This window comes from Oenanthe melanoleuca, chromosome 12 (genome assembly GCF_029582105.1).
Source record: "Oenanthe melanoleuca isolate GR-GAL-2019-014 chromosome 12, OMel1.0, whole genome shotgun sequence".
NCBI classification, from domain to species: Eukaryota; Metazoa; Chordata; class Aves; order Passeriformes; family Muscicapidae; genus Oenanthe; species Oenanthe melanoleuca.
Window position 1 is genome coordinate 11,971,787 of NC_079346.1, and position 26,221 is coordinate 11,998,007.

General features: G+C 40.6%; 1 protein-coding gene across 3 annotated transcripts; it reads left to right on the forward strand.

The window, feature by feature from the left end:
• Positions 1-1,763: 1,763 nt before the first annotated feature.
• Positions 1,764-26,157, forward strand: TASOR (transcription activation suppressor). 3 transcript variants are annotated; one of them, XM_056501286.1, is made up of 23 exons: positions 1,764-2,298; positions 8,471-8,616; positions 9,651-9,743; positions 10,418-10,490; positions 11,395-11,486; positions 11,832-11,990; positions 12,804-12,931; positions 13,600-13,631; positions 14,294-14,399; positions 14,820-14,923; positions 15,033-15,136; positions 15,361-15,433; positions 15,541-15,615; positions 15,993-16,700; positions 18,299-18,714; positions 19,590-19,728; positions 21,045-21,973; positions 22,636-22,758; positions 23,316-23,475; positions 24,063-24,171; positions 24,326-24,504; positions 24,591-24,749; positions 25,109-26,157. In XM_056501286.1, exons 1-23 carry the CDS (start codon positions 1,908-1,910, stop codon positions 25,162-25,164), a joined length of 4,554 nt encoding a protein of 1,517 aa, XP_056357261.1. In that variant the 5' UTR covers positions 1,764-1,907; the 3' UTR covers positions 25,165-26,157. The 3 variants fall into 3 exon arrangements, with proteins under 3 accessions (XP_056357261.1, XP_056357258.1, XP_056357259.1); XM_056501283.1 differs by having other exon boundaries at positions 1,771-2,298; positions 25,387-26,157; XM_056501284.1 differs by having other exon boundaries at positions 1,771-2,298; positions 18,323-18,714; positions 25,387-26,157.
• Positions 26,158-26,221: the final 64 nt, after the last annotated feature.

A 26,221-nucleotide genomic window follows, 5' to 3' on the forward strand; every position in this document is an offset into this window, starting at 1 on the left:
AAAGAAAACAAATGATGGGCTTTTACTGTTTTGCTAGTGTTATAATTGACATTCTATTTGTCCAAATGATCAAACAAGATTAAATTTAGCAGCAGTTTTTTTAATAGCAACAATTGTATGTGTATGAATACAACCAAAGTATATTAGATACATATATTTGAGTATATACAAAATTTGGCAGTGAGTAATTTAGTATAATTGAGGTTTGTATAAAGCATAAGCAAAACTGACCAGGGGTACGGGAGGGGCCCGCCCTTCCTCACATACCAAGCAATCATGCCAAGAATTCCACTTATATACTATCTGCTGGTACATGTTAATAAGCTCCTCCTAGTTTCTGTTCCTAAAATCCACGTCACTATGTTGTGTTGCACGTTTCACCAGTAGTCGGGGGTCTCTCCTCCTTTTGGGGCTCTTATTTCCGATGAAGGCTCCTTGTATTCATCAGTGTCCACTATGTAACCTTGCAGGTAGTGCAGGCACCTAAGCTCAGAGTTATGTAACTAAGCATGTGTTCCCACAATAAACCTTACTCAAGTTCCATGCCTGGAATCATCACAATTTGGCCCAGTCCAAGGTCAAAACTTTTTATTTCTAGATGCTGTTTATCAAACCTACATCCTTCCACTACTCCCATCTAACATCTGGAGGATTCCATCCACTTTGTCTCACCATTTCTTTTTTTTTTTTGCTTTGTAACAATTATTTTCTATTGCTACGAGTACAGTTTTGCTAATATAATTACAATTTAGTTAGCACGAATCACATTTATCAAACTAGTTACTTGTAAAACTAAAATCTGAATTTGAATTTCCTAGGCACTGCAAGAATGGTTATTTTCAGCAGCTGCTGTTCACTTAAATGCATTCCTGGGAGCTGCCAAAGACAGATCTCTGCTTTGGCTTTCGCATTTTCACATCCCTCTTGTACCTGAAGTTGTGAGCCTTACAGGGACAATGTATGTTAACCTTCTGGCCTCCAATATAGGTTATTTACTGCTGTTCTAACTCACTATGCAACTATGAAAGAATCCTGCTGAAGTAAATTAAGATTTTATTTTTTTTTTGCCTGCCCTTCATAACCATGCAAATGTATTTTTATTCTTCAAAGGTGAAATGTTGTCATTTTGTCCAATATCTTGGAAAAACTTCTTGAATCTAAGTAACCCTTTGAATCTGGCACTCAGTGCAGTGAACTTCTAGTTATGGAGTTAGGGAGCTCGCACAGAAGGCTGTGCCAGCCCTGGAGCCGGAGCGTTCGCGGACCCGAAATGCCGGGGCAGGTTCGTGCCCAAGGGACGGCTCGCTGCGGGGGAGCCCGTTCCCGTCCCCGCTCCCGAGCGCCGTGCCCCGGCTGCAGGGCAGGAGCCTTGTGCCAGCTGCGGCCTTCCCGGGGGAGCGGCGTCCCCTCAGGGCAGCGCCCGGCCCCGGAGGAGGCGCCGCCGCTTGGCGGGAGCAGCGGGACCCGAGCGGTGCTCGGGCGGTGCAGAACGGAATCCCCAGCGGTGCCCGGGGGCGGGAGCAGCGGGACTCGAGCGGTGCTCGGGCGGTGCAGAACGGAATCCCCAGCAGTGCCTGGGGGCTGGAGCAGTGAACCCCCAGCGGTGCCCGGGGGCGGGAGCAGCGGGTCCCGCGCGGGCCCGCCCCGCCCCATCGCGTGGGCACTGCACGCGCCCCGGCCGCGCCCTTATTTATAACGTGTAGCGCGAATGGATTGGCTGGGCCCGCTGGCCGCAGCCCCGCCCCCTGCCGCCGCCATGTTGTGTGGCGGGGCGGGGGCGGCCCGGGGGCTGCCGTGAGGCGGGCGGAGGGGGAGTCGAGGCGGCGCGGGCGCTGCTGGCGCTGGGCAGGGGCGCTGTGCTGGGGAGAAGAGAAACGCGGGCTGCCGGGCTCGCTTCTCCGGAGGGAATGGCGGATGCCGTGATCCGCAGTGGCGGCGAGAAGGAGCCGGAGCAGCATCAGCGGACGGAGAAGACCAGCGCGGGCGTCCTCGGAGTGGAGAGTAACAGAGCAGGAGCCGCTGAGGACACCACACAAAATGGCGGACGCTCTGAGAGCGGTAGCGCTGGGGAGGCGCTGCTGGTGGCTGCTGCTGCTGCAGAGGACAAGGTCCCCACAAACCTCAGCATCAGTAGCAGCAGCCAGCGCAGGAGCAGCATCTCGACGGCAAATGATCAACAGCAGCAGCAGCCGCCCAGCGGTGTTCTCGGGGGGCCGCCCCCTCTCTCTAAGCCCCCAGAAGACCAGCAGCCTCTTAGAAGGAACTTTCAGATCCCCAGGAAGAGCAAAGAAAAGAAAGGTGGTTCCTTCCCTTCCTCTCCCTTTTCTACCTCGCTCCCCTCTCCATCCGATTCATCAGGCAGCTCTCAGACACCTCACACGGCTGCATGCAAACCCTGCGGTGTGGAGGAGGCTCTGCTGGCTCGCACTGGCGAGGCTGCTGGCGAGCCGATTTTAGTGTCAGGCTTTACATTATTTCCCTACCCTTTTTCCTTTCTCACTTTTATTTTGTCACGAGGAGGAAACGAAACAAAAACTCGGCTTGAATTTGAGACCTCTGTTTTAAAAGGAGGAGAAGCTGGAGGCGATCAGGGTGGGTTTGAGTTGATCTCAGCTCTGCTTCTGGAGATGCATTCGCATGTGGAGAAGATGTTTCTTTGGGACATCGACATCAGCGAAGATGTTTCGCTTTTCTCTTCCCCCTGACCTGCTCCTTGCAGGAGAGGGGTGTAATCTGGTTAGGATACACTGAACAAACATAGCAGAGTTGTCCTTCATTGATGATATGCAGAAGACTTCTTCTCTGGTCAAAGTTCTTTGCAGGGAGGAAGGGAGCATCCCACGTTCTCGTGCCTCGCTTGGGAAGCGTTCTGCTTCCAAGTGTCCAGGGTTTGGTTGTTTTTTTTTTTTTTTTTTTTTTTTTTTTTTTTTTTGTTTTGTTTTTTGTTTTTTTTTTGTTTCTGAGTAATTCTTCTTCCAAAAGCCTATATCATTTCTTGCTTTTCACAAGACTACACTGGTTTCTGCTTACTTTTAAGTGAAGTTGAAGGCATGTTTGATTTCTTCCCTGAAATTTATCTCAGTTCCTGTCCTTTTTCAATATGGAGTCAGTAACTTAGTCCATATCACAAAAATACTTGTTTGAATAGGCTTCTTGTTCTTCAGAGAAGAGAGTAACATCTTAACTTCTTGAAATGCTTTCTTCTGTAAGGAAGAGATGAAGGTACGTTTATTTCATTATCCAGTCTTTCCAGTAATAGAATAATTTCTTTTAGCAGTAATGACCCTTTTTTCTTCTTGGTCTTTCCCATTGCCATCCCGCTCTGGGGTGATACAAGTCTGGCAGAAATTCACTGTAAAAAGAGCTGGGTTGATTTGGAGAAAAACGTTTTTTTATAATTCATCTGACAGAAAAGTACCTGGACGTAAAGCATGGTGTCTCATGAACAACTGAAGTGTCCTTTGTCACACCCCAGTGTGGTTACATGTGAATACTTTTAAATGTATTTCAGAAATGTTTAGTACTTAACCAGCAATATTTGAAGTTCCTCTTTAGTATTTGGTTCCAAAGTGAATGAAGTCCTGCAGAATACCTTTTCAGGTCATCTAATTCATCATTTGCCTATGCAGAGCCGTCTACAGTGTGAAAAAGTTTTGGGTTGTGTAGTTCAAACCTCAGGCTTCTGTGGCCTCTAAGGTAGAAGACGAAGCCATTCTTGCTTTACTTCTAAAACTGACTTGCTTATGTCAGGGTCATTTGACCCATTCTTATCTTATTTCCTTTCAGCCTGCAGAAAGGCTTTCAGGTGTTTTGATGATTCTGATGACTTAGACCTTCCAAAGCGCTCAAAGCAGACCCTGCTGCATTCAGCCCGTGGTGCTTGTGGGCTTACAGCTGCTAGATGTTCTCACACCATGGACTGCCAAACGTGCAGTTTGAGGACAACCAAATTGCTATTGGGATTTGTACTGTCATTTGAAAAATGATGCAATTCAGTTGGTTCTGGAACTGAACTGGAAGATCAACACTGCATGGAACATCTGCTGTAGAGTGGCACATGCTTGCAGCATCTTTATTGCTAGTGCTTAAATAGATCTTGTTAAATTGTGGAATAATCTGAATGTTACCAGTCCCTCTCAAAAGAGCTCTCTTGGCTTGGTCCTGAAGCCCAGCATGAAGCAGTACACAGGGAAGCTTCCTCCATCATTCCTTGCCTTGGAATTTTTTTCCATGTTTTGCTTTTTAAACCACCATTTCTTTCCTGAACATACCATCCTGAGAGGTAGCTGCTGCCTTGTTTGTGAAAGTGTAGCTGCTATGTACAAACTATGTACAGGATGGATTTGGTAGAGGTGTTTGAGTTTGTTTGGAGGTGGGTTTTTTTGGTGGATTTTAATTTTTTTTTTTTTTTAACACCAAAATCTCTTTCAGGAGCAAAGAATTCTCTTTCAGTGAAGCAATTAAAAATTGAATTGGAATGCACAAATGTAAGAGAAAATTTAAGCTTTAGCTTCCAAAATGTAAGAGAAATATCCTAGAAAATTTAGGCTTTAGCTGCTTACTTATCTTGTTCAGAATTTATCTCCCCTCTTGGAGACTTAAGTAGGGACTGAAAGTCAACAGAAATCCTTTGTAATCTGGAGAAATGCATCTGGAGGAAAGATACCTCTTAAAAAACAACTGTGATCAGTTGGCACAGAGAATACTTCTGATTTCCTCATTCTTTTTCCCAGCATAGGGATTCAGGAAACAAATGAAAAGTTGGCTGCAACATTATTTTTTTAAGGTGTGCCTGCATTTGTCTTCCTCCATAGAAGTCTTTTGAAGGTTTATTTTCTTGGTGTTACACCCTCTTGAGCAGCTTATCTATAATTTGTCTTTAGGCTTGACCTGGCCTCTTCTAATTCAGTTGTCAGATCTGCAGAGGTTTCCAAGTTTGCTTGAAACTGGAGAGGTCCTTTGCAAAAGCAAATTTTAAGGATAAAGCAGTGTAAGAGCACTTTTTAATTTGCTGAATTATCTATGAGCTATCTATTTGGCCTTACCAAAGAATAATTCCACCCATGATGCTGACATTGTAATCAGTGCCTTTAAGGGGTTGCTTGTTGATTAAAACTGAATGTTTATTTCTGGAGTCTGTCAAAGCAGCAAATGACTGCTGTTTCTCAGGCTGAGTGGGGGAAAAAGGTCCTGCTTTTACCCATGAAACTCTCAGCAGTACTTGCATGGAGGTCCAGTTGTCCCTTTTCTACTTTTGTCTTCTAATTTTCCTTTTCTCTGGTAGAGATATGCATCTCCTCTTTGCTACACACTATTTCTAGGTGGAGAACTCTGTCAGTCCCTGAACTTAGTAGCTATTTAGGCATTTTGAGAGCACAAGACATTTTGGGCTGAAGAAGTCCTAAAGGTAAAAATGTCACAGTTCATGAACACCACAGATTTTTTTGTCTTAGTCTTAGAAAATGAAGACTGAGAAGAAAAGTCTTAAAAGGGTGTTTCTCACCCTCAGTGGAGCTTTTGTAGCAAGAGCAGTTCTGTGTGAAGAATGCTAGCATTCTGCCAACTTAGCTGATAAGAAAATCAGTAATTTACTTATCTTCACTTCAAACTTTGTTCAGGATTGCTCAAGGAGGATGGCTCTGTCTTCACATTCTGACTTAAAGCAACCAAACCCAGTAACTCCAATCTCAGTTTTCTCAAGTTGAAACATCAGGCAGCTGTGAAAGAAAAGTAGAACCTCTCAGGCATGACGTACATCCAGTCCAATCCTTGTCCCTTGACTAGTGCTTATTAGCTAAACTAAATTTCCCCCTAAAAATAATTACACGTGTTTCAGTGCCCTGCGTAGAAGCTGAACAAGCCCAATATTTGCTTATTTTTACCTGTGCAGAACAAGCCAGCAAACCCCACAACAATTGACTTGTATTATAAGGATGCTGCAGGTTAGTCCTTACTTTAATTACTGTTTAATTAACACAGGGCAGTAAAGGTGCAGTGTACCCCCATCAGCTTTGTACAGCAAGCCTGGAAGATGTGCATGTGCACGTGGCTGGTCTTTGAAGTGATGGAGGACTGGAGATGAGCTCAGTAATTTTATGGTTTGCCTGGGAGCACAGGCCTTGCTGACTGCTGTACAAGGTCTAGTTTTTAGTACTTCTTGGTTTTATTTTAGCTTTGTCTTATTTCTGCACTCCTTCCTTGAAGTGAGGAAAAGGCCCTGCTATGGTGACATGAACAATTTTGACAATCACTGTCCTTGAACAGCACAGCTCAAGTGATAAACTGAAAAATATTGCCTGGCTACTCACCTCACTGGGGTAGTGTTTCATGAAGTTTCATGAGAAAATGAAGTCTGCAGTGCCTTAAATCCTGGAAGAAAAAACTGAATCAGTCTTAAAAATAAAGTTATTTTCTGTTTTCCATAATTTAATGGTTAGGTAAGGCTTTTCCATAACTGTGTTGAGAACTAAGTGTGTACTAGTTTATTCAGGTTCTCCTTACCAGGAGAATAGGGGGACTTGCTGGTTTAGGGCAAGTCTGTATCAGCTTGCTCCGTAGAGCTTTCCACAGAGCAGAAGATGTTTAAACACAAATAGGAACATGGTTGATAATATTTGTGTGTATGACAGGCTCTTAAATTCAGGTAATGATGTTCCTGTTCCTAGATTTGCATCTGGGAAAGTAGGTGAGACTTGATACGTGGTTTGTGATGGCTCTTTCTAGTTCACCCTGCAATGCTTTCCACTTGTTTGGGCTCCAGATGGAGTGCGAGACTGATTTTTACTGAGCTTGTGTCCTGGGGGAAGGAGGGAGAAGGGATAAGGTACAGTAAACACTGGTAAGAAAACAGGAAATTCTGTCAAGCAGCTGGCACAGATAACCTCCTGCCTAACTGATCCTTTTTAGGAGCTGGCAGCGCGTGAGCACCAGATCTTTCTGACAGGGAGTTAGTGTAGTGCCCAGGGGATGTTTGGAGCTGGGGTGGAACAGGGAGTGCTTTCCCAGGGCGTGGATACCTGCGGCAGGCTCCTCTCTCCCCTCTCCTCTCTCCGCTCTCTCCTCTCGCATTTATCTCTTCAGTACCAGAGCATTCAGGGCCAGTAATATTGAGAATTCCATTCACTCTCAATTCTGTCTCCTCCCATATTGCTGTCAGCTTTTTGAGAATTAAGGTATAGTTACTAAAAAGGATATTAGATGAGTATGGTTTCTAAATCACTTCCGTAACTTCTGCTCTTAAAAGGTCACATTCTCATTGTTGGTGGTATTGGAATCCTTGTTTGAGTTCAGTTTGCAGGTGCAGTGTTGCCTTCTGAAGTGTGCAGCTTTTACTAAATAACACAGAATAGTTCGGTTTTCATTAGGAACCTTTGTTTGATACTGAGGCTTATGCAGTGAATATTTTCTGCAAGTGAGGGAAAGATGGCTGCCTAAATCTACTGCTGTATTATTTAATGAATTTGGAGAATATACTCTGAAGATGTAATTAAATTTAATTTGTTGTTAGAGTAATGGGAGATTGTTTGGGTGTTCGTTTTTTTTTTTTTTTTTTATGAGACTGGTACTGTTGTTGTTCTTCCTAACTGTTGTGGCAGTAAAAAATCCTGCACTTTTGGTGTGTATTTTGGAAGTTACTCTGAGGATAAAAAACACTTTTTGCCTTGTGTCAGTTCAGTTCCCCCAGAGAAGTTATTTTCCTGGCCACTACTCAAGATCTGCACTGCCATCCTCTACTGGCTTACTCTGGGATTGGTCCTCTGATCTGTTTATCACCTCGGCACCCAAACACAGATAAGCTCAGGGACTTGACTCATGACTGCTTCCCTGTGGGAACTGGGCAAAGGTTTGCCCAGGAAGAAATTTGTACAACACATTAAGAGCATTCCTTTTAAAGCAGGTGTAGTAAGGGATAACATCGTCAAGCACGAGCACAGGCAGTGGCGTTTCTGAATAATAGAAGCTTCTTTGTCTTCTTTAAATAGGACTGGATTTCTTCATATTTAGATTAATTTGCCATAAGCAAATAAACACAATACCTCATAATAGTTCTGAAGTAAGGCCAAGCTATGAAACTGTTGTTGAGGTTTTTATTAGACAATTTGTTCCTGCTTCTTAATTGGAGGAGTTAATTTGTAAATTACAGTTTTGAAAATTTAATTACAGTGTTTTGCAGAGATGCTTTTCAAGGAGTAAATTCAGACTTGAGGTGCTTCCCTTACAAACCTCTGAGAACTAGTAGCTGTTCAAGAGTAATATTGAAAAAACATAAATGTGATTTTTTAAAGATGCTATCGCTATAGGAAATTTTAAGATAAACTTTCTAAAATCCATATTTGCCAAGTATTCTAGGTGTTTTGTATTTCAAATTTAATCACAAACCATTCATGCATTAACTGTCAGTAAACTGGAGAATTTTGAATGTTTTCACGTGTATATTGTTGCTAATTATTTTATTTCTTCTCTTTTATAGCACTCTTTCAGCCAGTACCTCCAGGTTCTCGAGAATTTGATGATATTTTGAAGATTCTGCATTCTTCCTACATGGATCTAAGTTCAGTGTCCAATTTCAAATACAAGAGAGCCAGCTTAGTTCATAGTGAGCTATTGGAAAAGGAAGTGAGTATGACAGTGCTTCTTTTCAATGTAGAGGCAGACCTGGGGATTATTTTCAGTTATGTGGTTGGTCTTTAATTGCAAACTCACATCTCCAGAAATGTAAGCAGTTGTTTTTTGGGCAAGTTTATTACTGCATAATTTTAAACTCTTGCCTGCCAGATACTCCAAGAAGACTAAAAGAAAAGTTGTATTTGGCACTGCTTAAGTCTCTGTGTTTTTAGATTTCAAAAATTTTCTTTATTAAGGAAAATCTGGAAAGATGTTTTAATGTCTTCTTTACACGTTTGATGTTTCTTGTGAAAATTAAGATATCAAGATATGTGCTTGATGCAAGATTACATAATCTCTTTAGTTTTGTTGTTTTCCAAGAAGTACTTCAACTAAAGTTGATTACTGTTCTTCTAGTAACTGGAGCAGCTTGGTTGAAGCCCTTCTGTTGTGCCTTTTGTGGTCTCAAATATTAAGTTTTTATTCCCAGTGCCAAAAAGCTTCACATATTAAGTAATTGAATATATAATTCGTTTGCTGTGGTTATCATCTTGAAGTTATAAAGTAAATTGAAGCATTTGCTGCTATTACATTAATTATTCATAGTTACAGCTAAGAAATAGTAGTAAAAACCACCTCAGCAGCACTGAGGTGCATCTGCAGAAATATTTGCACAGTGTAAGATATCTGCCTCCTAGAAAGAGAAAAAGTCTTGTTTCTGGAGTTTCAAAGATGATATGGAAGGCATTGGGCTGGATGGTTCTAGCCAGTTCTGCTACAAAGATCAAACTGAAGTGTTACTGCACAGGTTTGTTTGAAGAGTGTCTCTTACAAAAACAAATACTTGCACAGATTAAGCCAGTTAGGTTTCCCACAGGTATAATGTTTTTGAAATGTAATTGTAGCATCCAGTGATTTAATTTGGATTATCTTTTGATTATTTTTGTATACTTGGATCTGCTAACATAGATGGGGCCTTAAAACATTGACACTTGACTGTGCCAGCAGCAGTGTGTACCTCTGTTAAGAGCTTTCTGTGTGAACAGTTCACAGAGAAACGCAGAGAGCTGAAATTCGATGGGCGCCCAGAGAAGGAGCTCTCGGAAAGTTACGCATTCCTCATGGTGGATCGGTGCCAGGTAAGCAATGAAACGCTGCAGGGGAAGGGCTTTCTTCAGCTATTAAGAGGTTTTGGGCCTTTGGTTTTTTTTCAGAGTGTTCTTATTGACACAATCTTAAAGTTGCTTTTGCAAAATTCAGCACTGGAGGGTGTAGAAGGATGGGAAAGGGATCTAATATGTCACCATTTAAATCCTCTATTCCCTGCTACTTAAGGTACTCCATTTACATGTCTCTCATGTCTCTCTGTCTTCTCTGGTTTAGGCTCTGGGCTTTTTTTTTTTTTTTTTTTGTGTTAATCAAAGTGATGGAAAGGTGATTTCTCTGTTTTGACTGCTATTATAGAGTCAGGATTCCTTAAGCATGCAATCATTTTACAGGTATACTTCTGTTTTAAGCATTAAACTTTTCTGTATTAAAAGCCAAATAATGTTCATAAATGGTGTTTAAGGTACGGGGAGGCTCTACTTTTTAAGATACAGGTGAGTCTATGCAGCTGCTTCATATCATAGTTCAACTTGCACAGTTTAATAGTTTTATAGAGAATTCAGACTAGTCTTGTCTCTTAGTTTGTAAGAGTTGGGGTTATGTTTAAATCTCCACTTAAAATCTGTAATTCTAATTTCTCACTGTTTCTTCTGTTCATATCCTGGCTTTCCTAACAGACTTGCTTAAAAAACTCTGTTCTCTTTAGATCCAGAGCATATGTGAAAAGGGCCTGCAGGTTGGCCACTCCAAAATCTCAACTCTCGGCGACCCTTCCATGGGTAACTATCTTTAGATTATAACTACTGGTAGCAGTTGACAGATAAAGTGATGCAGCTGTGTGAATTTTCAGTCCTTTTTCTATTAGTGACTGCAGCAATATCGCAGCAAGATGTTATTAGCAAAGGAAATGGACATCAGAACATTATTTCATAGCTCTGTTTTTGAGTAATTCAGTTAAATTCCCTTATTCTCATTTTGGCTTTAAGTCAAACAAATATCCCATTACTGGTCTTTTCAGTAAACCTGGGGGGCCAAGGAGCTAATGCAGTGTGTGGCTGGCTGCCTCTGGGTTTGTTTGTAGGTGTGCACATTCAGAGGTACCTCATGGACACAGTAGCTCAGTTTTGATGTAGATAGAACTAAAATTCTTGAATCCACAAATCCAAGAAGAGCATACATAAATTGGAGACTTAAAAGAGTCACAAGGTGTTTAAGAGTTTTGATAGTGCAAAACAGTAAGTTCCTTTTGGGAAGCTTTTCAAATAAAAAATTAGGAACTGATTTGTTATCCAGTGTAAGAGGAACATGGTACAGAGGTATAATGAATATTAAAAGCAGACATATGAATATGAATGCATATGGACACGAGTATTGAAAGCAGAAAAATACAGACTGGGAACGAGAGGAGCCTAAGCAAAATGGATGCTTATCAGAGTATCTGAATTCAGTTACAGTTTTTTGGTCTGAGGTAGTCAGCCAGACCAACAAATGGCAGACAGTTTGAGGCCTTAAAATCTATGAAATAACTAAGTACGGAAAAGCACAAAACTATTTTATCTTTGCACTTGAGTGTTGATTGTGTAGCCATTGTGCTTTAATCCCATGTAATGCTTTTTTTAAACCTCTAATAATGTTTTAACATTCAGCATAATGTATTTTGGTTTATTTTTATCCTCTTCTCAGGTGTATATATCTCCAAGTATGCTGATTTATTGCAGCCTAATCCTCTAGAACCTGGAGCAACTGGAGATGTGATTGTTTTTAAAATAATAAAGGTAATTTGATCTTGCTACTCTTGAAGGATTACATTGCTTACTGATAGCACATAGGTGGTTTTAACCTAACTTAATTTGCAGAATAATCTGTGTATAGAGAAACTAGACTTCTACTAGATTTAAATTCCGGTGTTAGTATTAAGCTTAAATAAAGCACAATAAGTTATTATAAAAGGCAAAAATCTATTGGGTTTTTTTTTTTTGAAAGTATAAAAATAATACACTTCTAGAAGTGACTTTCTTAATGGCCTGTTTTATTTTCTCTGCTTTTACTTTCTTTGGTACTTGGAGCAATTTGGCAGTTTCCAGGAAAAAGCTCGTGCTGACAATTCTGCTTTATTACAGGGAAAAATGAAAAGCGTGTATGACCACACTGGTGTGAAAGCAGTGGAGTCCTCTGTGAAGAGTGTGTTGGATCCCACCCCTAAGCACGAGTGTCATGTTTCAAAGAATGCAAGTAAAGTCAACTCCTTGTTGGCTTACCGTGCCTATGAACTTACTCAGGTAAAGCTTGGCCTGTGTTACCTTCTTGCATGAAACCTTCATAAATAGAACTTCTGAAACAATGGAGGGAAAATCACTGGAGGTACAACAAACCCTGAGCTTCCCTGTGAAGCTGCAGCTGTGTGTGTATAGCAGCCCACAGGTGTACCTGCATTAGAAATCCCAGCAGAGCATGGCAGCCTCTCCTGTTGCCATTGTGTGATCCTGAACCTCTGGTGAAGTTCTCCCTCAGGTTAGGGTAGAGTTAGAATAGAAAATAATGGCAATGTACATGGGACTGGAATAGAGGCTGGAAGAGAGGACTTAATAAAATGTGGAGTTTAAAGTGTAAAAGTACAACTGATTTGTGGTCTCTTCAGTATTAACGACTTTGTCTTTTGTAAATCACTGAGCTGGACACTGAATCAGATGGCTAAAGAACGAATGTATTTTTTCATTTATTGTTACAAATTTGCTTAAATTAAGATTTTTATATTAGAACTTTGTGACTGAACTATGGATAGACTCCAAAAGTCATTGCAATATTTACTTAACTCTAATTTTTTTTGTTTTTATTAGTTATCCCTTCTCTCACCAGGAATACTTCTAAGTAAATGTTGCATTTCAAAAATGTCTCATTCTTTATTCGCTCCTGAAGTACTTTCTATATCTAAGTGGTTGATGAAGGAGGGAGAAGATAAAAAAACTACCTTAATTGATTATGTTCTATATGAGAGGAGCATTTAAAAACTTCTTTATTTTAAATACCAGCTTTTAAAGAAATTGACTGTTCCTCCAGGCTTCTGATTTAGCACTGTCACTTCTTTTTCCCAGTACTACTTTTATGAATACGGCTTTGATGAGATCAGGCCAAGACCAAGACATGTTTGTCCTTATGCTGTTGTTTCATTTACTTATAAAGATGACGTGGTACAAGGACCAAAATTTGTGCCCCCATCAAGGTAAGCTAGGAAATGAGCTTTGGAAAATCTGCATGTTGCATGAAGAATTCATAGTTCTTGGCAGTAGCTTAGAATTGATTTAAATGAGCAGTGCTGAAATGAATGGATGTGTCACAGGGACTTGGCATAATAAATACTTCTAATGCAAAGCATTAGGTGGCAAATTTGATTTTATGCAGCAGGGTGGCCCCTGTGGGAAACAGTTCTGCTGCTCTTCTTACCTGCTTGCCTTTTGCCTGGATGGAATCCACAAATAGTGGGGGGTTTTACCTAACTGAGGAAATTTGTGGACATAAAAATGTTCACATCATTATCTTGCTTGGCACTCTAAAATAATATTCTATATATTTTATCTCTGAATCCTTCACTGCTGTCTGACTGCTTGTGGAGAGAATGTGTAGATGGCCAGTTGATCAGAGATCCACTATGTGTGATACCTGTCCTGATAGGAAGATGTCCAGGTGTGGGGACTATACTGTGAAATGCTTAAAAACATTATCAGGGTGTCCGAAATAGTGCAAGATGCTGCAGCAGTGATAGATGTAGGTTAGAGAGGGAATTACCAGTCTTGCTATTTTGTTAGACTGATAAACTATGCTTAATATAAAATTCAGTGGCCAGAATTCTCTGTTCCAGCCTAGTCATTCTGTGTGTCTTCTTTTGTTTAGAGCAAACACCTTCCACACAGATAGAAGTACAGGTAAGAATGAATTCCATTTTTGGGTTTTATGATACAGACAGGGAAGGTTTTGATGTTTTTCCCACGTAGTTTTATGTTTGACCACACTCAGTGATGCTGAGTGTGTATACCTGAATTTTATCCTGAACCATACTGGTTGCTAATACTGGATGATCAAACAGACACCTTGTTGTGTATCTTCTTTTATTAGAACAAACCACAAGGGAGCAAAATCAAAAGTCTTTTTTCCCTCCTTTCCTACTTAAAGTGTAATAAGAACTAATCTTCAGTTCCTGAGTCTCCTGTTCCATGGCACTTCAGATAATATGGTTCTCTGTCATGCTTTGTTTTGCACCTGGTTCAAGCAAAATTAACGTGTATGAAGATGGTTGACAGTTAAGGTAAGGAAAGAGGATATAATTCCTCAGAAATTGGCATTTAAGGTGTGCTTATACTGACAGGTGTAGGTAACAAACCTGTAGCAACCTTCTTTACTCTGGTCAGAGCAGGTCAAAACATAACAGGGTTGATAATATCCTTTCTGTTACCTTTTACCATTATTGTCTGGTCTGGTATTAGTATGAAATTTTCCCTGAACTGGTTTTGGAGATTCAGCAACCTCTTCTTTCAGTCACAGCTGGCAAGTGGTTTTGCTTAGTCTTCCTTTCTCCATCTTACTTTAGAGAAATCTAACATTACATTGTGGAGGGGACAGCTTTGGAATAAAGGCAAACTTGTGTGCCACGTTTCCCTAAAATCAGCAGCACTACGTTTCCTTCCATGCAATCTGTGAGTATTGCCATTTAGACAATAAGTTTAAAATACTGCTCTATTAAAACTCTTTTGAGTAGAGACTGGTGAGTTTTGGATAAATTCAGATGAAAATCTAAAACACTGACTAAGTGCCCTAAATACATCGAACAAGACTCCAGTTGTGTGTCCAGAACTTTCTTCAGTTCAGGCACACAACTGTCAACATCTCTTTGCTGTTTGGTGTTTTGTTGTTTGTGGGTTTGTTGGGTTTTTTTTCCATTGAAGTGACTCACACTCCTCTGCAGAATAAAAACCCCTGGCTCATGAGCTAGTGCAAAGAAATTATTCTTAAGAGCATGTATTTACTAGTTCTTATTTTGTCAGTGAGCATAGGAATATAGAAGGTAAAAAAAAAAGGTCTTTATTTTTTTTCTCCTCCCCACCCTTCTTCTCCAGTCCTGAGAAGCTTGAGGTTGAAAAAGTTATAAGCATTGATCTGTTGAAGACAAAAATTTCATCAGCGTTTTTCTTAAAAGAATCTTACCCAGAAGGAAAAGAAGGTAAATTGTTCTTGCTTAATTTCCTTAAATTCAGGATTTTCAAGTTTTCTGAATTACAATTTTGTTTCATTTTTTCTTACCTTCTCTTTCTCCCCTTCTATTGTGTCAGCGTCGAGGTGTGGCTTGCACTGTACCCTGTATGAAGTTGTGGAGAAGTCCCGTTCTGGGAGTCACTTAGAGGGTTTACTTCAAAAACTAGAGAAAGAAAAACTTGTGAGTGAAACAGATTTGACTATTCCTGTTTTTAAAAATAATTTTACTAGTTAGTAATTTGAGGCATAGAATGAGATCCACAATCTTACTGGAATTGCTTAGCTGGCATACTCTTAAGTATCAGGGCACTTCTCTGCCCAAGACAGAATTATCATACAGTCAGGAAAAGTATTCACAGTGAGCAAATGTCTTTGAAACAGTTTGCTCTTTTTGCTTGAAAACAGGTCCTTGTGAAACCACTTGTGGACAGAGGATTTCTTTTTCTTCTTTCTCCCTGGCAAATGTTGTCCCCTTATGGTAAGTGTACTCTGGGTATGTGTTTGGGTTCAGTTTGTTGTATCAGATTGACTTTTGGTGGTCCTCTCCTTTTTAACTTTTTTTTTTTTTTTTTTTTTGTGTTCTAGACCACCAGACTGGACGGTCCCGTGTGCTTCATGCATTGTTTCTGTTTCCAGAGTCCAGAAGTGTGATTAAGTCAGGTATGTGTGTTCACTGCTGTGTACAGATTTATTTAAAAAGAGATGATATTCTGTTGAAGATTTTGTAGTATTCAGTCAGTGTGAACAAAGAATAACAGTTTGCATTGGTTATGGTCATGGTGTTGGTGTTCAGAAATATTTGTTTCTTCACAAAAGCAAATATCACACATTGTAGGTTCATTTGTTCATATTTGAGAAAGTAAACTTGTTGAAATTTCTTGATATGGCTTCCCTGGCTTCTGAATTACTTCTTCATGGTCATTCCAAACTGTGTTTCATGCAGTATGTATTAACACAGAGTATTGCTAGCTAGTCGTCCTTTATATATGGCTTCATGGTTTGATTTTAATTGTGGATTCCCTTTTCTCCTATGGCAGTACAAGAAAGTGTTCTGTACGGAACACAGAAGAATTCAACTACCATGGTTTTGCACAAAAAAAAGGAAATCATTCCAGAATTCACAAAGTTGATTCAGTCTCTGCGTTTTGCTGTAAAACGATCCTGTAATGACAGCGGTGCAGATTTCAATGCTGTTGTGGAAAAGTACATCCATGAGTACTTCAGAAAACTCTACAGTGGAAGAGGTAGAGAATTTATATTACATGAGTATGATACACGACTGGATGAAAAAAAACTTCTGTTCCCTGCCCCAAGATACAAAGGCCACCTTGTCAGCTGCTTGCAGAACTATATTTTTTATTGTGATGCCTATCAGCTCCCTCTTTCCAGAGCTAAGGAACTGCTGGATAGAAGTCGGAAGCCTCAGCGCTTCAGTCCCGTCTCAGATTATGAAGCTAGAGAACACTACTCTAACTTTGCCAAGGCAAAATGCAGGAAAAGAATCCATCCCAAATATGAAGCTGCTGCTGCCAAACAAAAACTGCCTCTTGGAGATTATGATACTGAAAGAATCAAAGAACTTATTAGCTTGATCCAGTGTAGGAAGAAAAATGTAGGTGGAGATTCTGATTCTGAAGACCCCAGAATTAGAAGTGGTCTGAAAAGAAAGCTGGAAGAACAATCTGAACATTTGCAGAAATACCTAAAAATGAGTGACTCTTCAGAGAATATTTGTCAGTACGAAGGTAGGAAAATCTTTATTTAGTGTTCTTCTTTAAACATTGTTATTCAAAGCATGTTCAACATTTAATCATTATAGATTATTTTTTGCACGCTGTAGCAGTTTAATTCATGATGGTTCATTTAAACATTGGCCTGAGATCTGTCAATAAAGTTTATTTTTTGCAGGTTTCTACTTTCTAGGAGACAAATGTGAGAAGTGAAGACCACTCTTTAAAAATTTTAAGAGTTTTCGTAAAAGAAAATGAGGAACAATCAATCAAGTAAAAGTTACAGCACATGCTGGGTCTGTGGCCACAGCAGACATACCCACTGATTGAGCTAGCAGGCCTTTATACTGTTACAATTGCATTACTTCCTCAAATTTCTTGGCACCTTCTCCGGAGATAGTTGACCACAGTCTTGCTCTGATTGCCACATCGTTGCAAATTCAATTCTGTCAGCAGTCTAGGGTGGTTTTCTAATGGGTCTGATGCCACTTTAGGCTTGGTATTTTCCCTCTCTGCTTGTGTATATCTTAGATATATATTTTGCAATAGTAATCATATATTGTGATATATTTTTTGCAAGCCCACTTACATATTTTAAAGCCTTGCTTCCCCTTTTACATTGCCCTAAAGTGATTACAAACTTTAATATACCTAAAAGCAATTAAAGCTTATAATAATAATAATAATTTGCAAGCAACTTCAGTTAATAAAAGCAGATAAATTGTAGTCGAAGCCAATTACTACATATTCTGTTTATAACACAAGGGGAATTTTCCTGGAAGTTGCTTTTGTTTTGCGTCTTTGGAAAGAAGTCAGACTTTCAAAGAGTTTATTTGCTTGTGGAGCTGTATAAAGACTTTCTAATACAGGGCACTCAACACACTTGATATTGTCTTTTGTAGGGTTTGACTTTGCTGTATTTCTGTAATTTGTGTCCAGTGTCCTATGTCATACCTAAGAAGTTCAGATTGAAGGGAAAAAGCATAGTTAGGTTTTGAAATAGCTGATAATGTGTGTAGTGGGGCAAAGGGAACAACTCAATAAGATTAAATTATTCTATACATGAAATTATCTACATCCAAACCTCAGAAAAGTATCACAGATACCTTTTGACTTAAGATCTCCCAGAAGAAAACCTTTGATTTCTGTTTCCTTGACCCTTTTCTCAAGGCCTCCTGCAGAGGAGAGGCCTCCTGCAGAAGGGGGAAATGGGAGCAAGAAGAGGGGATTTCCATCAAGCACCAGTCACTCTTGTGTATATGAATCACTGGAAGATGAAGTGACTGATTTTAGTTGTCCTTAGTTGTCCTCTTGAGGGGGACAAAAGATACTGACTGGCATGTAGGGAGGAAGGAGGCAAAGGGTGGACTTTATGGCTGGGGTTCCTGCTTGGAATTCTGTGAACCTTCAAATGTCTTTTTACATTGTTTATTAGTGTAGAATATGTGATGAATGCACATCTACATTTTTGTTAAAATAAATGTGGGTACATACAAACTGATGCTAAAGAGTGAGACTGTGGTTATGTGGCAGATGTTTGTGGGGAGATCTGGGGTTTTTTTTTGTTATTGTTTATATGAGTAATGGGTTCCTTTTCCCCTCCTCACCCTTAGATTCACCCCACTCTGTGTTCTCAGTGAATTCTGACCATGGTGGCCACGAGGGTGACTTCAGGCAGGCGGATGTGTCCCACGCTGCTGCCGACCCGGAGGGGATCATCAGGGTGCTGCTGGAGGTGCTGGCCCCTGCGGGCCGTGGGGACCCAGCCCTGCTGCACTCTGTCAGTCAGGCACTAGGCACTGAGGAAATTGAAGAGGATATGAGACAAAATGAATATGAATCCATTCCAGCTCAGGACAGAGATGATCATGAGCTTCCTGACACTGCTCAGGCTGACGCTGTTACCTTCAAGGACCCGCAGAGCCCGCCCATGCTGGAAGCTGACGTGCCCTGCTTGCCCTACCCGGCCGATGCCGATCTGCAGCTCCCACCCAACGAAGCAGCCCTTGAGCACACACCACATTTACAAGTAAGTGAAACTGCTAAGATGCTGACAGTGAAAGTACTATTTTCATAAAGAAAACTAAATGAAAAAAAGATTTTATTTTTTCTACAGAGGCAAACACAGATATGTACTAACTTTTTCTGCAAAGCTTTTCTATTTGATAGGAACAGAGATGGAAATTTTCTCTGCTCTTAAGCGTGTCTTTATTCTTTCTATAATAAAAAAGGAGCAGAGGTGAAGAATTCTGAGCATTTCACTGCATGCTCAGCTCTCTGTGTGCCTCCTTGGTGCAGTGCTGTATGAGTTCCCTTGTGCTCAGGGATCACAGTGCCCCAGCTCTTTGCTCCAACTCATTACCCTACAGGAATAGGGTATTGTAAGATATTATTCCATGAGCTCTGTTACTGGTACTTGCACACAAAGCCCAGTTTCTAAGTCATAGAGCAGGAATGAGTTTATCCTGCCTGTAACCTCCATGCTGTTAAACTTCTACCCATCTGGAATGTGAGATGAAATTGGCTTGTTTACAGGTCCAATACTAGTTGCAGGCAGTGCCTCAGCAATGCCAACATCTCATGGCTTTAGTCAGGTATCAAGACAACAGCCTGCAAAGAGCAAGCAGCCAGTTCTCCCCTCCCTTCCTCTTCTACCCCCAGTTTCCATACTGTAAGGCTAATGCCTTAGTAATTTCATGACAGACCAGGGAAGTGCCTCATGGAAATGTTTCCAGGTTTGACTGGACTAGATTGATAGAATTGCCAGTGTGCTGGTGAACTCAGGTGTGTTCTTTCTGTCAACTGCTCAGAAAGAACTGCTTTTAATAAGTCACTATTAAAAACTTAATAGTGAGCAAAACCAAAAGAAGTTATTTTGAGATGAACATTTTGTTTGTTTTTTAGGAAGCAAGCACTGGGAGTATCTTTAAAGACTACAGTCCCTGTTCTAGTGCATCTATAGAACACAGCTATGACAGGCAACATCCCAGCTCAAATAATGTAGGGGAAGTTGGAATCCACTGGAAACTTATCCCAATTACAGGTAAGATGGATTTTAACTCCTATATTCCTACAAATAGTGAATGCAAACATAGTCTAAAGGTTTGTATCTGGGTTCATAGATCAATTTTTGGATAACAGGCACAAGCAAGTTGGTACACAAGCACATCTATAGTCTGTGCAGTTGTTTCTTGTATTTGATTAATACAGAAATCTGCTGGATGAAAACAGATACTGATGGAGAATATTGGTTTGCCTTCATATTGACACAGATTAGAAATGTGAATGATTTAAAAACAAACAAAACTATAGTTTTGAATATGGATGGTAAAGAAACTGAGCTGGGGTCATGAGGGGCTTTCAGCACACCTTGCAGCATCACTGAAGGTGTCAGTAATCAATCAGACTGATATCCTCCCCTTTCAAGAAAAAAAAACTCATGTTCACAATTGCAAGATCAGGTGCACTCGCAGTCCAGCTCCCCAAGGTCATTTGTGTCTAAGGTTTTTAAAAGTGAGTATTTTAACCTTGATTTCTAATTTAAGTTTTAATTTGTGATGGAGGTATATCCTGTTGTGCTTACTCTGCATTATCTCTGGGAAAACAACTTGTATTCTGTCGGGGCTCTGCCTGTGTTACATGAATATGAGAGACTCTGACTTTAAGAGAACTGCATAATTCTTTTCGGAGAGAATACTGACATTGAGCTATTCATGAAGGAGATACAAAGTAAAACAATGAGCGGATGGGACAGAATCAGAGTAGCAACAGTAGGCGGCTGAGAAGGTACATTAAAATAGCAAGTTAGAGGGTAGAAGCGCAGAGAAAATATAGTAAAGTAGCAAATAGGTAGAAGAGAAGTGACAGACCTAGAGTGCTAGATTGCTTGAGCCAAGAGGTGGAGAAATTGCCGTAAAAGCGCGTGAAACCAATCAATAAATAACAAGTAATATATGGAGGATGCTCACTAACCAATGATATGTTTGCTGGCCTTGCGTGTTGTGACAATGTTTAAGTATTAAAGAAGCACTGTACAGCTAATAAACGAATTAGACTTGCATCATATTGATGAGTCTTTTCTCATCTCGCCGTAAAGACCCTTCCCTAGCTACGACTCTGACAGTATTCTGCTTTTTCAGCAGACTTGGACTGTGTTGTTTTACTGTCCTAGGAGCTGTTAAATGTCCTGTGCTTCTGTACCTCAGCAGACTGTAATACTTGAGTATTGGGATTTAAGTTGATTGGTGGGGCAGGCAGAGCAGTAATGCTGTTTTCAGGCTGTGATTTGGAGGTTTTGGTGTATCAGCTGTGTGTGACTTTCAAACATGATATGATGATGATGATGAACTTCCTCTGTAGGTCTGAAATCACCAAAAGAGCCACTGAAGTACTCGCCACCAACAGATGTACTTCCTAATGACACCCGGGTAGTAAATAGACAGAGAAGTTCTGATTATCAGCTGCCATGCTCTCCGTGTTCAGACACACAGAAGGGGACAGAAGAAGATGGACATTACACAGGACAAGTGGAGAAACTTGAAGATCAGTATGAGCTAACAGATTACCCTTCAACAGCTACGCATTCCATAAGTGCAGTAATAGAGACAGCACTGTTAGAAGAATACAAGCTCTTTGTAAGAAAGATTCAAGAAATTTTGCAGCAAAAGAACATTGCTTATGTCAGTGGCATGTCCACACCAGTCCTTTCTGCCCAAGAGAGGCTAATGAAACTTTCTGAACACATCTGTTTGCAGGCATCAGAGATTTCTGTCCAGGAATATGTAGAGCGCCTGAGTGAGAAGCTGAATAGTGTAATTTTGGCTTCCTCGTGCATGAAGCCAAGCCCCCCAGTTTACTGTGGCCCTGAGGCACTGGAGGTGCCAAGCAGCACTGCCCCCAGGCCTGTGCCCGACACGCTGGCCGTGTGCAGGGACAGGGACACGGCGCCCTTCCCAGAGCCACTGTGCAATAACCTGGGGGAAGAGCTGCAGTCTCAGGAGCAGCCTTCAGCAAGCCTACCCCTAGGGAAGGAGAAAATGGGGCATGGGAGTGCTAAACCAGAGGATCAGACTTCTTCTGGTGCTGATCTCATGGAACCACCAGAAAAGACTCAGAAATCCCCTGAGAACTTAAACATTTCAACTCAACCAGCTTTTTCTGATTTTATAAGCCAGTTAAGACCTGAGGTATTTAACAGTTTGGTTGAAATTATGAAAGATGTACAGAAAAACACTGTCAAATTTTATATTCATGAAGAGGAAGAAAGTGTTCTCTGCAGAGAAATCAAGGTAAAGCTATTTCGGTTCAACCTCTGTCTAGTGTCAGAACAGTGTGTTTCAAATCCACTTATATGAAACTGGACTCATTTTCACTGTGAAAGTGAATTGTGAAAGTAGCCTGTCCTGTGCCTTTTCTTCCTTGAGCTTTTGAGGTAGTCTTGCTTATATTTAGCTTTTATGTAAAATCTTTTCCTTGGAGCTGGAAAACAGAACAGGCTGTAGATTGGTCCTTTCTGAAGATCCTGCCAGGGGGTGGCCTTACAGAAAAAAGGCAATAACAGAAAAAATGTGATAGCTACCATTTTAGAAAGAATATATGAAAAGTCACTCTGTGTGCCTTTGGGTTTTTTCCTCTCCCCCTCTAATTAATAGAGAGAACTTTGAGAAATCACTGTGCTTCTGTACTTAAATGTGTAAGATGACAGTTGTAAACTTCTGGCTTTCCTTGAAAATTCAGGCCATGTATGTGGGATAGGAATGACTGACTGACTGACTTGCTAAAACAGCTGCTCTGTGTTCTGCATCCTTCTGATTAATGTATGGGAGAGGTAAAGAAGCCAGTCCCTCTGGGATTCACTGAAGTGGAAAACCTTGCTGTGGGTGTCTTTGGGCATTGTTTTTACCAAACTACCTATTGACTTTTTCCTTGTCTCCTCTTTCTGTGGTGGCAGGAATATCTTAGAAATTTAGGCAATACAGAGTGCCATCCAGAGCAGTTCCTTAAAGGAAGAGCTGATTTAGATAAACTGTTGATCATTATCCAGAATGAAGACATTGCCAACCTCATCCATAAGGTATGTCCCACGTAAGTAACTGTGTACTACAGAAAGCTGTTGGCAATAGTGAAAGAGCTCATTTGGAGCAAGGCTGCTTCCTTCTAACAGCACAGCATTCAACAGTGCCCTGTGTTTAGCTGCTGAAGAAACAAAATGGTTGTAGTAAAAGTGGTCTTGTCCCAATATGTACCCATAACTTCTTCCACCATCATGCATGTGCTAATGCATATTTATTGTTAGTAGTAAAGCTGTACAGAGGCCTGAGTAATTGTGCTTCTGGTTCTGTGATGCTCTACCAGCAGGTGAAGGCAACTCTCAGGTGACCTGAGCTATTCCTGACAGCTTAAGACCCTGTACTGGACAGAAAGTAAAATTATTCCAAATGTTCAACATCCATTTACCTTATTCCTGTAATGCTTCTGAGAGAGCACCTCCCCAGGCAAGAGAAGAAACAGTAATTTTCTGAAAATGTGTTTTGAAGTTTGGTGCCTGGCATTAGTAGGTAGAAGAGTTCTGTAGTTCCTTTTTCTGTGTGACCTGTGGTTACACCACTGATTTCAAATGTTTTTAAACAGATCCCTGGCCTGGTGACTCTGAAGAGGCTCTCCTGTGTCAGCTTTGCAGGGGTCGATAGTTTGGATGATGTCAAAAATCACACTTACAATGAGCTGTTTGTGTCTGGGGGTTTTGTTGTGTCAGATGAATCTGTCCTTAACCCAGAGTCCATCACTACAGGTAGGTGTGATCCTTCTGGAAGCTTTGGAACTAAAATCCTGACATTTCAGTACCTGAGAGGTCCTGTACTCAGCACAGCGAAGGATCAGATCTTCCAATTTTTGTGATGTTCTTTGAGAACTTCAGCTAATTCAGTCTCTTTCTCAGCCCAGTGATCTTCTTCAAGAACACATGGAGATTTTGTCTTCAGTTAGTATTACATTATGCAGTTATGTTTGTGGAGCCTTTTATTCCATACTTCTCCAAATATACATACACTATATATATATTTTTTTTTTTCTTTATATGAAATTGAGTAGTTAATGAAGTTAAAATTTTTTGAAATATTTTAGCAAGGCAGAGTGTGTGTGCTGTGGTCAGCTTTTAAATACCACTGCTGGGCACCTGCGGTACAGAAAAGCAGCTCAGTTTTATGATACTGTTGTTGGCCAGTCTGCCTGGAATAAAACTTGAAGTGAGTGTCTGCTGTTTGTTATTGTGTGACTGTACTGTGATGAAAACAGAAAACAGCTTTTTGTATACACTGAAGCAGTATTTTCAGTCTACATACCACAAAATTTAACTTTTATTCAATATCTCTATAACAGATAAACTAAAACAGTTCCTGATGTTTCTGGAGGATCTCAGTACCCCAGATGGGAAATGGCAGTGGAAAGTCCACTGCAAAATACAAAAAAAACTCAAAGAGCTGGGGAGGTAAGTAAAGTTCTATAATACTAGCTGTTAAAATGCTTCAGCTTTCATTGTGCCCTCCAAAACACACTTAAAGAGAACTTACTCTTACATTTGTCTTTGATATTTAGACTGACCTTAAATTGTTTCTAACAGTGAGCTTTTCTCCCCACTGCAGGATGAATGCCAATGCTCTGAACCTGCTCACCCTTCTGAACACATACCAAAAGAAGCACTTGGTCGAGATTCTGTCTTACCATAACTGTGATTCTCAAACTCGAAATGCTCCAGAACTTGACTGCCTCATCAGGCTTCAGGCTCAAAACATACAACAGAGACATGTTGTCTTCCTAACAGGTAAGCCCTGCATTTGTGAATACCTCTCCCCCTTTTTTGCTAATAGGTGCTAAATATTAATACGAGCCCTTCTTCTGTGTATTCAGAGAAGAATCTCAAAGCACTCTCGAGTTACGTTGATAATGGCATAGTGGTTGCTGCTGTTGATGACTTTATGCGTAACTTCCAAAGTCTCGTTGGGTATCACAGCTCTGTTTCTGAGCAGAACCACCTTTCTCCCTGCAGTGCTGGCCAAAGACAATCAGGTAATGTCAAACACACTTAAACTTTCCTTTCCAAACTGCATGTGTGGGGTGGAGATCCTGGGACAGCGTGCCTTGACTGTGGTCAGTGGCCACTACAGTTGGCAAGGAAAACCCAACTCTCAAGCTACTCTTCTTCTATTTGAAATGATGGGGGAAAAGCAATGGGGATGGAGCACCTTAAATGCAGAAATACAGGTTAGCATGGTATTGGAAGCACGAGGCAGGGCATCTGTTTTCAGGAAAAGGATAGGCTTGTCTCTACCTGCTTTATCTACTTAGAGTAGATAAACTGTACTGGGATGTCAGAAATTGTCCTCCATTAATTGTCTGATCAAATACTCACTGCTGTGTAACTTTAGATGCTGTTTTGACATTGCCCCCTTTGGAGCTGGGAGTTGGGATTTCCCAGCACTAAATATGAACACGGTGTGCAGAAGCTTTTAGCACGGAGTAACTGGACACTCCCACAGAGGGTTAAATGTGTGTGTTGAGTAAGTGAACACGAGTGGCTGAAGACCAAGACTTAAAGTGCTGTTGGACTGGCAGACCTGAAGTGTAACACTGTGAGTAATGTATGGCCTTTTTAACCAAAGTTTGTATTTCAATAGAATAGGACTTTCTCTCTCTTTTAATGTAGTTCTTGTAGAAAAGGATGAAAAGGATGAGGAAGACATGTCTCTGGATTCAGGGGATGAATTGTCAGAAATAGAAATCTGCAGTGATGCCTCTAAGTATGATACTCATGTGGAAGCTTTGCAGACAGAGGCCAAGGGCCCACATGGAGTAGATGATAAAGAAAGCTGCTTATCAGTTACAGAGTTATCTCCTGAAGCACAAACTGGCCTTGTGGAAAAGACTTACAAAATTGACTTAGAAGAGAAACAGCCAATTACTCCAGTTTCTACCACATGCTCTGCTGAAGGAGAAAAACACAATGCAGTTGAACGAACTCCCTTCAGTAACTTCCAGGTTTATAGCAGACAATTAAACATGTCCCATCAATTCAGCCACTTTAGTGTACTCACTCATCAGACTTTTCTGGGAACAACATACCCAATTTCTCCTGCAAATCAAAGCCAAGAAGGGAGCAATTATTTTCTATCTGCCTACAGTCAGAGCATGGATACAGAAAAGTCATCATCACCTGTTGGCTGGGATAGCTGCTGTGATTCTTCCAGGCCATATTCAGAACAAAAATGAACTCTTAAGTCTCCTTTTCTAAGTTGCTGTGGACTTCTCTGTTTCTAAAACGTTGGATTAACAATTTCTATTTTATTCTGGAACAGAATGTTTCTTGTTCTTGTTATCTCAGATGTTTTCATGTTCTATTTAAATTCCTGATGGCTTGTCCCTGTTGGAACCATCTGAAAATTTAAATAAATACATATATTTTTTAATGTTTACTGTACTTGAATTATCTTGTTTGTTGGCACTTTTAAGTTTCTACATTTGTATTTGACCTGTTACCTAGG